Below are 12,977 nucleotides of genomic sequence, written 5' to 3' on the forward strand. Positions count from 1 at the left end.
TTCAATTAGCGTCTTCCTTAAAATCGCACAAATAAAAAGAAATTTAAAAAAATCAGACTATGATTAAGCACTGGCTGCTTCTTTCTGAACACCTCTCTGCTGGAAGTGCTTTGTCCCAGCATTGATCCCGGGCTCAGTACTGCACTTGCACTTGTATTCCTGGGCTGAGAGCTTCAGAGACACTTGTACCTAGGCTTCATTTTTCCAGAGGAGCTGGGACTTTAAAAAGGCCCCAGGATTTCAACCCAAAGCTGACAGCCAACAGAAAAACTCTAATTGGTGTAGCTGGGTTTTGCAGGGAGTCTTGAAGCATTGCCAAGTGCGACACAACCCTCCTCAGTAAGGACAAACAGCGCGAATATGAGCCACCAGATCTCCAGTGGGGACCAGAGCTGCTAGTTTTAACCCCCCCAACGCTGCATTGCCATCAGCATCCCCAGGCAGGGTGGCTCCTTACAGCATAACTCACAGCTACAAGCACACCTTCATGGGGCTCCCCTCTCCCTGGGAAATCCGGCACAGAGGCGTGCGTATGTGGTACGTGCACGCCCCAGCTCTCTGGCACAGCATTGTGCTCCGTTGGTACCGCTGAGCTCTGCAGGTCTCCCCTATCGAAGGCCTGTGTATCAGTGCCCCCGGTGCAGTTTGCTGAGCTGTTTCTCAGTCGTTCAGCATCTCCATCTCCCCGGAACAGCAGCTTTCACCTCGGGGGGGGCCTGTCCTGCTTCTCTTGCCTCCACCCTGCAACTACAACCTTCCTCCCACTCACAGCTGGCCGGGAACGCGGGGCTCGGGGTGAGGCCCCTGCTACGCTCTGGTCAGGTCCCAGCCCCTCGGTTGTGTCAGCACCAGCAAGGGCTAAATCCTGCTCCTTGCATGGGCCTCGGCTGTGCCTATAATCCCCATCCATCTCCAAAACCCAACAATACAAGCCAGTCTCCACTTGGATGGGCTTACTTGCAAATAAATAACAGCCATACTTCCATAAGCCTCCAAAGCTATTTGCATCTGTGTTTAACAGGCAGTGCCCTGAATGCCGGATTTGCTTGGCTTTTTTAACCTAACATGCTCTCAGACAGGAACACAGCGCTGAGCCTTGCCCTGCGGCCCCTCTTCCTTCAGAGCGGCTTTGTGTGCAGGGCAGCACGGCCATTTCTTCCAGGAAGGGAGAGCACGCTCCTATATCCTCCTGTACTTCAAACCATCCATCTCCAGACAACGACCCCCAGGACTGACTGCGGGGAGGCCAAGTTTTCACCCGTTCCCTTTAGCAGAGGGCTGGGTGAGCCCAGGCAATTCGGGTCGCTGCCCACCACCTGCCTGGCACAACGAGGTGACCTCGAAGTCTCCGCCAGGCACAGACTCTGGTCAGGAGCCCGAGCGGAGGGGAATGCCAGCGCCTGGGATTGCCGCTGGCCTCACGCTGGACCGTACCCAAAACATCTTCTCCACCTCAGACAGGGTCTGACCTGTCCCCTGCCTGGGTTACCTTCTCCCTGCTCCCAGCGCCCTGTGCTCCCCTCCCTCCGCTTCCCAGGGCTCTGAACCCCCTGGGGGGGCCGTGAGACCCCAGGGGAGCCCCTAAAGCGGTCCCCCCTGAGGGGAGACGTTTGCCGAGCCCAGCCCGCCCTCCACCGGCGGCTGCGAGAGGAACAGCGTCCGAAAGTGGGACCGGAGCACCCGCAGAGAGGCAGCAGCCATCACTGCACAGCCTGCACCAGCCCCCCGAGGCTGGGGGACCCCCCCCCGCAGGCAAAGCCACCTCGTTCGAAGGCTGAACCCCACAGGCACTGCAGGGCTGTGGGGATGAAGCCTGTTTTCCACCGAGCTGGGGGGTTGCTTTGGGACAGAGGCTGTCCCAGGAGCTGCACCCTTCCAGGAGCGGTGTTGGACCACACTGCTCTGCCACCCCCCATCCTCACCTGGCTCCAAGCTGGGCCTGCCCCAGGGTCACTGTGTCCAAGGGACCGAAAAACTAAAATTAAAGCTTTTAGCTTACGAGATGCTGGAGAAGCCATCATTTTGAACATGCCCGCCGCTGCATCTGGTATATAATGGATGCAAATTTCCAGCGCTTTTCCCATGGTGTGTCTCACCAGGCAACACACTTCACCCAGGCTCACGCAAGACGTTTCCCCCTGGTACCCGGGTACCATGAAGGAGCCAGTTTCTCCTGTCCCCAGGGTTGGATGCAGAGGGTCTAAAAGATGGTTCTGGCAGTAAGGGAAGGGGAATGGGTACCAAAAAACTTATCCACAGAGGCAGAAAGGAGCTGGGAGGTTGAATGTGGCCAAATATTGAGCGAAGCAGCAGAAGAGGAAAGAGGGAACAGGAAAGGGGCAGAGGAGCCAGACATGCCCGGGTAAACCAGAACTGGGCCAAGACAAACTGGGATGGCAACGCTGAGAACAAGACCAGGAGAAAGGGGGAGTGGGGAGTCGGTGGAGTGGTCTGGGGAGGGTCTCATCAATAGGTTGTTTTCACACAGGCATCAAACCCAGCAGCAAGAGGACTGCTTCCCCCTGCTCCAAGGCTAGCTAAAGTCTGCACAGGGAGGTCATGCTCTGGAGTGGCAGTTCCCAGTTCCCAAACCAGCACAGTCCCTTGCCTCCCCACACACAGCAGGACTGGACAAGGACGAGATAGGAAACTCCAGCGTAGCCCATACTCGCATTTAATCATGAGGACAGGACAGACTGGGGCAGGCAGGTACGCTGGTGTGGAAGCACAGCTAGAAGAGCAGACACACCCTGCCATCACAAAAGACAGACGTCATTTTAAGGAGTAACCCTGCTAAAAGCATGAAAACAAATCATCAAAAAAAAAAAGAATAATAAGAAACCCCAACCAAGAGTTTTCTCTGGAACAGACGTTTCTGCATGGTCTCCAAGGACTGGAATCGGACATCGCTGCTAAGGCTGTTTCACGTCAGACACAATGTGGGGAATTTACATAGCGCAAGTCAGGTGTTTAACATGGACATTTCAGTTCAGGGCCTGTCTCCTGCGGTGGAGACAGGGAGGGCTCTTGCGGGAAGGGATGCAGAGCATGTGAAGTCAGGCTCTCACAGAGACCACCCTCCTGAAGACTTCCTCTCCCCTAGGCAAGCTGCCTCCTGCATTCAGGGCACAGACATCACAGCAGGAAAGCCCCGAGAGCTGCTCCGTAGTGCTGAGTACGTCTAAGCAAAGGCAAACCAGGCCCACTCTCCCACCTGCTTTCTGCAAGGAAGGTGCACAAAACAAGGCTGCATCCACAAAAGGTAGAAGTAAGAGACCCAGAGAAGTGTCCACAAGATAATGGGGTTCGCTCATGTCCTTCACCATGGAGCAAGGCCACAAGGACATACACAGCTGCACTCACACTGGAAGAGGAGAATCAGTCCCAGAGGAGCGTCCCATCTCCCTGCGAGAGAAAAGGGCTCTCCAGGAGAGGACAGGTCTGGGCTATCCCTCCACCTACTGCACAAACCCAGGACACATTCAAAAGTACAGACAATAAATTAAGATTGGGAAAAAAAAAAGTCAGCATGTATAATATATATATATATATATAATATAATATAATGTGCGTGTGATTGTGAAAAAAGAAATGTCATCCCCAGGAGAGAGCAAGGCAGAAACACATCCCTGTCCCTCTCCCGACCCTGGCACTACCCTGCTCCCCTGATTCACAGCAGAAACACCAGTGGGGCAACGCAGGGGGCAGGGGTTGCGCCTGGCACCCAGCTTCCCTCTGCCAGCGGGGGCCCTGTGCCAAGGAGGAGCTGGCTGCTTGGAGGAGTGGGGAAAGAGCCCAGCACTGGTCCCTTCATGGCCTTCACAAGGAAGGGTTGCTGCAGGCAGGAAAAGGGAGGGAAATACAGGAAAAGCAAAGTGGAATGGCAGGGGCACCCCACCCCTCCTCAACTGGCCAGGGCCCTGCCCCTCCCATGGCACAGGACCACCACTGCTGTACCAAGTAGAAAATAAAGCCATAATGAGTCTATGCTTTGGTATGTAACCATCCCCCTCCCCTCAGTCCCCCCTGCGTTCCCCCCAAACCATTATCCGTAAAACTTGTCAAATAAAATCTCTAGTGTGCCTTTATATCACTCCTTGAACCTTTTCTTCCCCAGTGCCTGCCTTGCCCCCCTCTCCCCTACAGGATTTGGGGAGATGCCTTGTTTGACCCCCACTGGTTACAGCTTCTGCTGTCCCGATTGGATCCTGTCAAACACTGCCTGGTCCAGTGGCAGGTAACGGCCTTGCCTGGAGTCCAGGAAGTACAACCTATCCTTCACCAGCGTGGGGTCGAAACCCTGTTTCCGCAGCTCCATCTTCTGGAACTTGTAAGTGCCTAGAGCAGGGAGAGAAGGAGGAATGAGTGGTCACTGACTGCACATGCTCCCATCCCCACTGCACCTGTGTCGCCCCAGACCCGGCCTTGCACCCCCACACCTCCAAACCACCAGAGGAACCTGCTAGGGGCTGTATGGGGCAGAGGAGCTCCATCCTGACCCTACCACAGAGTGGTCTCCATAACCACATTTCCCCCCTCAGGCTCCCCCCAGCTCTGAGTCCAGTGTGAGTGCACATGCCGCAGCTCACTTGTCTTGGAGACTTCGTGCAGGAACCGCAGGAAGACAGGATGCGCGTACAGTGGCAAGGCCTTTTTCAGCTCGCTGGCAAAGCCTTCCAGGTCACAGGAGTTCTCCGGGTCAGCGATGGCTGCCATTCCTGCCTTCCCTTCAATCCCTAAGAGGCAGAGAAGAAGGGAGAGCACTCAGACACACTGTCCCTGTAGCATCATCTCCCTCTGCCCCACAACAGCAAGGCCTCTGGCACAGACTCTGCTTTGTACTGAAGTGCTGGCATGTCCAGCTGTGTCACTGGCTGTGTCACCACCCTGTGGCTAAGGCTGCCAGCGACACCCTGCGGTCACGGTCACCTCCTCCCAGAGGATGCACTTGCAGCCTGTCCAGAAAGGACACAGGGTCCTTCCAAACCAGCCAGAATCAGACCAAAGCTTGAGAAAGGGAGGGAACCCTCTGGTTCCTGCTAGGGACATCCCCAGCGGCCTCTTCCCAGCTCGCCCATGGGGAGCCTTGGTCCAGCCTCTTCCAAAAGGCCCGCTTGCCTCCCTTGATCGTCCTCTTCCCTCTCAGCTACCTGGGATCTCCACCCCATAAACCACCACGTCTGCCAGGTTGAGGATCCGGCTCAGTGTCCCTTCCACCTCTGTGGTAGAGACGTTCTCCCCCTTCCAGCGGAACGTATCCCCAGTGCGGTCCCGGAAGTACATGTAGCCATATTTGTCCATCACCAGGACATCCCCTACAGGAAAGGGAGGAATAGGCAAAAAATTAGGTGTCAGAGGGGCTAGGAGTTGCCCTAGAACATCTCAGGGCAGTGCCACTAGCCTGGGACAGCCTCCACACCCACCCAGGTACCCTTCTCTGCTCTCAGTGGATGGAAGGGTCCTGCTTGTCTTACCTGTGAGATAGGCAGCATCCCCTTTTGTAAACACATCCCTGGCGATTTTCTTGTTGGTGGCTGACTGATTCAGGTAGCCGTCAAAGTGCTGCATGGGGTTGCTCTTGACAATGCGGCCCACCAGTTGCCCTGGCTCCCCTGCAGGGAGAAAAGAGGGGATGAAGGGGAGCAGCAACCACCTGCACCCAAGCAAAAAGGCTGTCTAATGGGGTTAGCAGGGTTTAACTGAGCAGAGACTCAAACCTAGGTAAATTATCTTGAGGTATCAGAAAAGACTCAACACAGGGCTAAGGAGACTTATCCCTGTGGTTGCCCTCACCTGGTTTGCAGCAGATACAGACGCCATCTGGCCCTCGGATCAGCTCCATGGTGTCTTCATCCACCCTCACCAAGCCGATGGGGTACACACCTGGTAGGATCCTGCTGTTGAAGCCACATGACCCAACCTAGAAGAGGAAGAGCTCAGAGCTGTGGGTAGCAGGGACATCTCTCCTGCCCTGAGCCCACTGCTCACGAGCATTGAGGATACCACAGAGCTGGCACTGCACAACAACAACAACCAAAACCCCTCCAGGTGGATGGCAACCCACGCCAAGCCTCTTGAAGCAAGAAACCAGGAGCAAACAGCCCATCTGGGTTTCCAACCCTGCCCAGGCCAGCAGGCACCCTCTGGGACATGGGGAGGATGGTGGGGCCTTACATTGTTATCAAAGTTTCCCAGGCTGCAGTTGCATTCAGTGGCCCCGTAGAACTCAGCCACCTGGGCGATGCCGAAGCGGGCCATGAACTCCCGCCAGATGGAGGCACGCAGCCCGTTGCCCAGCGCCATGCGCACCCGGTGCTGCCGCTCCACCTCCTGGTATGGCTGGTTCAGCAGGTAGCGGCAGATCTCACCAATGTACTGTACAATCTGGGAGGGATGGAGAGGAAAGACTCACTAGGACCCCTCTGCCAGGCCCCAGGTTGTTTGGACTTTCTTCAGAACAGGTAGAAATGGCACAACATGCCCAAAGTCCCCTAAAGAGGCCGCAGTAAGACCCAGGAGTCCTGCTAGCTCACCCAGTGCCTGCCGTTCCCTCATTAACCCTCCCCTCCAGACTGTGAAACCTATCCAAGACCTCCTGGCTAATGCTGGAGCATGGGAAGGGCTTGGACACATGGAATTACCACCCCAGGTGGGAAGGACACAGCCCCACCACCTTGGAAGGTGGTTTGGGATGGACAGGCAGAAACAGTCCAGGCCTCCCCGTCTTTTAGCAGCTGGGCTTTCCCCAGCACGGCACAGATCCCCAGGCTCTGCTCCCCACTCCCAGCTGGCCCCTTGCCTCACAGCCTCACCGTGCAGTTGTATTTCACGCAGTCTTCCCAAAAGTGTGAGGCCGAGAACTTCTTGCGGATGACAACCGTCATGCCCTGCAGCAGGCACTGCCCAACCCCGACGATGTTCCCTGCGGAGAGGCAGCCAGGGGAGCCCTCAGTCCCCAGACACCTCCAGCCCAGCCAGCTCAGGGAGAGGCCTGGTAGGGCAAGGTGGACACCACGCGCTGGCTCACAACAGACGGGTGTTCACCTGGCCAAAGGCCCCAGGACCACAGGCACTAGGGACGAGACGCATGGCACTGAGATCTGGGGCAGCACTCTGCACCTAGACATCCCAGCACATCTCAGCCAGTCAGACAGGTACCACTTCCCCTTCCCCCTGACTTTCCATGGGGAGCAGCAATAAGGAGCAGCTATTCCAAAGCCAGGCTAGGAGCTGGGATAACACCCCCACTCCCCGCTCCAAAGGTCAGCCAGATCAATTCTTGGCTCCCAGGGAAAAAGTGGAAAGCCTCGGTCAGACGCTGCCAGCAGCAGTCAGCTCCTCCTCGACATGGAGATCATTGCTACACCAGCCTGAGCCCTGGGCTCAGGAGGGGGAGAGACAGTCCTGGCATGCAGGGCTCCATATGGCACGCATTACCTGCAGCGTGGTAGAGCGGGAGGCAGTCGTACACCACATCATCAGGTCTCATGCGAAAACCGTAAAAAACTAAGCTGCACATGCGGAAGTACCTGGGGCAGGAGGGTCAAGAGGCATGTCAGCAGCAGAGCCAGAGGCACTGTGGTAGGACAGGGCAGAGCTCAGCCCCGTCCTCCCCCGAGTCCCTGCCCATAGCCTTACCGGCAGTTCACCACAATGGCAGCCTTGGGCAGCCCCGTCGTGCCAGAGGTGTAAATGTAGAAGAGTTTATCTGGAGAGCAATGAGGAGACAAGGTCACATACCCAATCTAGGAGCTGGCTGAATTGGGAGAGGGAGACAATTCAAATTTATACACTCTGCTCGTGCCAGCTGAGCCAAAACTTTGTTATGTGACAGCACCAAGAACATGCTGGGTCCACACCGGGCAGATCAGGTCTGTTGGACACATGGAGGGCATGACAGGATACTGCTCCACACAGGGCTGGCCTTCAGACACCAGAGTCATACCCATCCCAAACACCCCAGGCCCTGCTGCAGACATCCGCCATCGGCATCCCAAGCAGATGTTCTTGCTGGTGTTGTAACCAGCTGATCCACGAAAATACCACCATGAGTTTGGCCCCCAAGAGCTGACCACGTACCAAGAAAGCCCTTATCAGGGGGGGGTGGCTGGTGCCGCTGGGCCATCTGCAGGAGGGGGTCCAGGTGTTTCGCACCAGGAAGCGTGGACTCGGGGCTTCCTTCCCCGGACCAGAAGAGATCGATAGATTTCTGCAGGGAGGGCTGCACTTCCTGAATTGCTGAGAAAGTAAAGAGGGGAGATGGAGAAAGACCGCAGGGTAGATACAGCACAGAGACCCCTTGCCCTCCCAGACAGTCTCAGGGAGACACTGCCCCAGGTAACAGTACACTCGCTGTGCTCGGCAGAGTCCCCAAAGGGCTGACAACCATCCCATGTGGATATCATTCCTATGATTAACAGATGCCGGGGCCACAGCCCAGGCCTCTTCAGGGACCAGAAGATCCTGTTCTCCACCTCTCCCCAGCCAAAACCTCGTTGGTGCCAAGAGGTCTGTTGACACTGTCAATCTCAGAGGCGTGGGCTGAAACACATGAGGAGCTGGAGCTAAGGTGCTGCAGGGATGTGGCTAACAGCCATGAAGAGCAAGGGGAGGCCTGGCCCAGCCCAGTGCTCCATGCAGGGTATGGACCCAAGAGGCACAAGGACACCCAGGCTGGCCTGCTTGGGAGACAGACAGCACTGAACTCCAGATCCTGCCCAGTGGCCAAAGGGACCAACAAGAAAAAAAAAACAGATCCCATTCCAAATGTCCCCTCTTTTCCAGATCCCTGCTCTGTGGTGGGCAGGAAAGTAGCACTAAATCCATTGACATGCCCCTCCCTGAGTTCAGAGCACCCCTGACGCGTCTGCCTGCCCCTCACCTTCCATCATCTCCACACCAAAAACCACAGCCTTGGAGTTGGAGATTGTGATGCAGTGCAGCAAGGCCTCCATGCGCAGGTGGGAATTCACGAGGGCGGTCTCCACCCCTATCTTGGCCAAGCCAAGCCACAGCCCCACGTACTGATTGCGTGACTCCATGAAAAGAGCCACCACATCACCAGAGCGGAAGCCTTGGCCATGGAAAAAATTGGCCACCCGGTTGGAGTACTCATCCAGCTGCCGGAAGGTCCAGCTCTCGCCTGTGCCTTGGAAGATCAGCGCTGTCTTCTCTGGATACTTGTTCACGGTTTTCTGGAAGATCTTGGCAATTGTGTTCTTCTCCTTCACATGCCTCCATACCTGCCATTTCACCCGCAACAGGACCAGCCCCGTGCTGCCAAAGGAAGGGGAGCAAGAGGGCAGCTACTCAGTGACCCCTGCAAAAGCACTTCCTCCAGCAAAGCCAGCACAGCACAAGGACCTTCCTAGGAGCTGCAATAGCCCAGCACTGCTCCAGGCCCTACTCTAGGTCAGCAGCAACTCTGGGTGCTCCCCTGAGCTGTGTGGACATAGGCAGAGCTCATCTGCAAAGATGCTTATAGTGAGGAACTGATGGAGGCCAGGGAGAGATGTGTTTTGGAAGGCTGCAGACAGGAATGTCCCCGATCAAAAGGGGCATCTTTGAGCCTCAGGAGCTCTCCAAGAGGTACCACCACTCCCTCCCCACAAATCCTTACCAGGAGCTGGCACAGCCTGGTACCAACTCAGAAGTGACCCTGCACAGGCACCTGGTGCCATGCCAGCAGTTTTAGGGACAGTGTGAAGTACAAGGACAGTCACTAGACTTCAGAGCTCAGCTGAAATCTATCTTTCCTGTGAAAACTTTGCCCGAGAGTTTGGAGCCGCCTGGGTGCGGCAGAGGGAGATCTCCTTCCAGCTGGGCCAGGTGCCAGCAGAAACCCAGGGGTGTGCAAGGAGCTGGGGGCTGTGCTCGCACATATGCTAGAGCAGAGCAGTGGGCCAGGGGGAGGGTGGATGGTTGGGCCATCCCAGCCAGGACACCTACGTGACATCCCTTCGTATTGTCTTGATGAATATGAGGAAGAAGTCCCATCCACCGGATCCCAGGTAGAAGATGAAGAGAGCAGGGATGGCCTGAATCCAGGACAGTTCCAGACTGACCCTGAAGAACAGCAGCAGCGCTGCAAAAGCAGCCAGACGCAGCATCGTGGCCTGCGAGGAGAGAGAAACCACGGTCATCAACCCATGCACATCGGACTTGGCGATAATGAACCCATGGGCAGGGGTTGCGTTAGTAGCCCCCAACTTCCTGGATGAGGTCCCTGAGTCATCACTCCTCCTGGCAGCGAGGCTGTAACCCAGCAGCCCAGAGCTCCCACAGATGTAACTTTACCAGACCTTTGAGATGGCCTCCAATTAAGCCACTAGTATGGCACTGCATAGTGCCAGCTGAGAGCCCAGCCATTCCCACCTGGGGAGCCACATCCTGCACACCAGCCAGGGGCACGGCCGTGCCACAGCAGTGTAAGATGCAGGATTAAGTCACTTCATGGATGTGGGAGCGGAGTCCTGGCAGGAGACCCCGTACAGATGTTTGGCAGGCACGAGGGTGATGCCAGGCAGGGCTGGCTCAGCCCCTCACTCCCAGCCTGGCAAAGCCCAGCTCCAAATTCTTCCCTACTCCAGGGATCCCTCTGTCCCCATAACCCAGGTCTCCCAGGCCCGCAGCATCAGCTCTCCTGCATGCCTGGCTTCAGGACAGCCAGTACGGCTGGTGGGAGAGCACAGCTTCACACACTCCCTGACACAGCTCAGACAGGAACAGGGACAGGAAACCCAGTCCTTTGAGCTCTGCTCCTGTTTGCAAACCCTCGTGTCGGTGGGCAGTTTCCTGGCCTGGCTCTGCAGGAGACACTGCCGGAGCTGGTCGGGGATGAGGCACGCACAGGCATGCCCTGGCCAGGCTGGAGTGGTCAGAACAAGGGCTGTTGCTGTCTGCTGCCAGACCCCCCGCCCCATGACCTGTGGACAGTGACTCAGTCTCTGGTATCCCCCAAAAAGCACCTCTGTCCCCATCCCAAACACACCCCAGATGTGGCTCTGAGACTCACAGGAGACTACGATCAAGCACAGGCTCTTTTCAGGTGACAGCACTGGGCAGAGGAAAGTGACAGCAATATGACCCTCACAGCTCGAGGGCTCCTAGATAAAACTGGTCCTTCGTGGCATGGATGCAGGCCAAACAGGAAGGAAACACTCACATAATTTCCTTTTCCCTCTTGAAGGTGGACTCACTGCTCTGAAGCTGGCAGCCCTGAGTGGGCTCTGCCACAACCGGCGGGGCCAGGAGCCACACTTGTGGCTTTCCCTCTGCTCTGTGCAGTTCCCCCAGGTCCGGGGAGCCTCTGTGGATTTGGCAAGAGATACTGGCAGGGTGGGAGCCAAGGCAGTGCCACGTGGTCACCGTGCCCTGGCATGTCATGCAGGCTGTCTCACCTCTGAGCCGCGCTATCAGCAGCAGGGAGGGATGCACCAGAGTGCAAGGTGCTGCTCCTGGGTGGAGGCCTGGAGACATCCTCCAGTTTGCAGTCCCTGCCCAGTGAACCCTCCTCATGCCAGCAGCCTCTGAGCTCTCTCCACCCAACACCTCCCAGGCCTGAGGTCCCACAACACAGTCCACCGGCCTTTTAGCAGGGCAGGACTCACTGCATTTTTGCCTAGGAGCCTCTCTCTGCAGCTAAACAGGGAAACTCTTAGATCACCATCAAACTACTATGTCTTGGCCAAGACCTGGGCCCTTCGTTACAAGCTCACATCAAGCAGACAGACATGGAGAGCCAGTGGTGGGGGAGCCACACTCTGTGTGGGCAGCAAGGTGCTTAATCTCCCACTTGAAGGCAAGACGGGCCCAGACAGGCCCTCGTTATCCTCTGCTCGCATCTCTGCCTCACACTGCACCTCTGCCTCTCTGCTTCATACCAGCATGCCCGGTGCCTCCGTGCCTCCCGCTGAGAGAGAACCAGTGCATTACTGCCAGAGACTTCCAGCCCTGCCGTTAAGGATTCAGATCTTGTCTAGCTGCATCAGCACAGAGGAAATTAAGACCTGCCTGTAGCTCCACAGCCAGCGGGCATGAAGGCAAACCGCAGGGATCCATCACCCGGAGGCACAGAGACCCAAGGAGAGCCTGGGGAGCCGGTCACAGGGGGGACAACAGGCAGGCAACGGGGCTCCAAGAAGCCCCAGCGCTAATGGTCAAGCTTCAGGGGCCGAGAGAACCCCAAAGGCATCTCTCCAGCATAAGCAGCTGGGGAGGCACCTGTCCCCCCACTTGCCCCAGGGCAGGGTAAAGGGGGTGAGCCCACCGGCCCCGGGGAAGGATGGGGAGGATGAAACAGGGTCCCCCCATTTTACCTTCCCCGTCCTTCCCCGGGGCCGGTGCGCTCAGCCCCAGCAGGGAGGGAGAGCAGCTCAGCCCCGGTTCTCTCTGACGGGGTTAGAAGGACCGGGAGGCCCATGAGGGCCTCTCACCGGGGCTGCAGCCAGGACCCTCCTTCCCCAACCCCGGCCAGGCCCCGGAACTGCCCGGGAAGAGCTGGTATCCGCGGGAGGAGCCCCGCAGCCCACTGAGGGGAAGGGCCGCGGCGCCTCATGAGGAGACCGGGCGGCTGCGGGGCCCCGGTACCGCCCGCAGGGCCCCAGCGCCTCATGAAGAGACCGAGCGGCTCAGGGGTGCCGGTACCTCATGAGGAGACCGGGGGGCTGAGGGGTCCCTGTACCGCCCGCAGGGCCGCGGACGACTCATGAGGAGACCGTGGGCCGCGGCGGCCCCGCCCGGCCGCCCGCGGGGAGGCAGCGTGACCGCCGCGGCGGAGCAGAGCGGCGCCGGGAGGTGACGGAAGAGAAAAACGGTGCCGCGCTCTTACCGGGCTCCGGGGCGTCCGCTGCGGCCCGGCCACCTGCACCGGGAGCAGGAGCGGGAGCGGGGCCCGCCCGCCGCTGCGGCACGGAGCGGGGCGGGGCGCGCAGCGCGGCCCGCCGGGAGTTGTAGTCCCGCCCGGCGCCACCGGTCCG

At 57.7% G+C, this 12,977-nt stretch overlaps 1 protein-coding gene across 1 annotated transcript; it reads right to left on the bottom strand.

Moving 5' to 3' along the window:
- Window positions 1-2,658: 2,658 nt before the first annotated feature.
- On the bottom strand, window positions 2,659-12,974 carry SLC27A4 (solute carrier family 27 member 4). The gene is made up of 13 exons (XM_069772108.1): window positions 12,830-12,974; window positions 9,949-10,115; window positions 8,882-9,276; window positions 8,080-8,238; window positions 7,639-7,708; window positions 7,438-7,529; window positions 6,813-6,922; window positions 6,175-6,384; window positions 5,794-5,920; window positions 5,475-5,612; window positions 5,151-5,315; window positions 4,590-4,736; window positions 2,659-4,338 (listed from the first exon to the last, which is right to left on the bottom strand). Exons 2-13 carry the CDS (start codon window positions 10,107-10,109, stop codon window positions 4,181-4,183), a joined length of 1,932 nt encoding a protein of 643 aa, XP_069628209.1. The 5' UTR covers window positions 10,110-10,115; window positions 12,830-12,974; the 3' UTR covers window positions 2,659-4,180.
- Between the last annotated feature and the right edge of the window lie 3 nt (window positions 12,975-12,977).

The sequence above is a fragment of the Haliaeetus albicilla genome, chromosome 26 (assembly GCF_947461875.1).
Source record: "Haliaeetus albicilla chromosome 26, bHalAlb1.1, whole genome shotgun sequence".
NCBI lineage: Eukaryota > Metazoa > Chordata > Aves > Accipitriformes > Accipitridae > Haliaeetus > Haliaeetus albicilla.

Excerpts from the sequence above, each read along its gene's own strand:
- SLC27A4 (XM_069772108.1), bottom strand. The coding sequence starts at position 10,109 with ATGCTGCGTCTGGCTGCTTTTGCAGCGCTGCTGCTGTTCTTCAGGGTC. Across the intron at positions 8,239-8,881 it reads TGGTGTGGAGATGATGGAAG|CAATTCAGGAAGTGCAGCCC; the intron begins GTGAGGGGCAGG and ends TTACTTTCTCAG. Across the intron at positions 4,737-5,150 it reads TTATGGGGTGGAGATCCCAG|GGATTGAAGGGAAGGCAGGA; the intron begins GTAGCTGAGAGG and ends TCTGCCTCTTAG.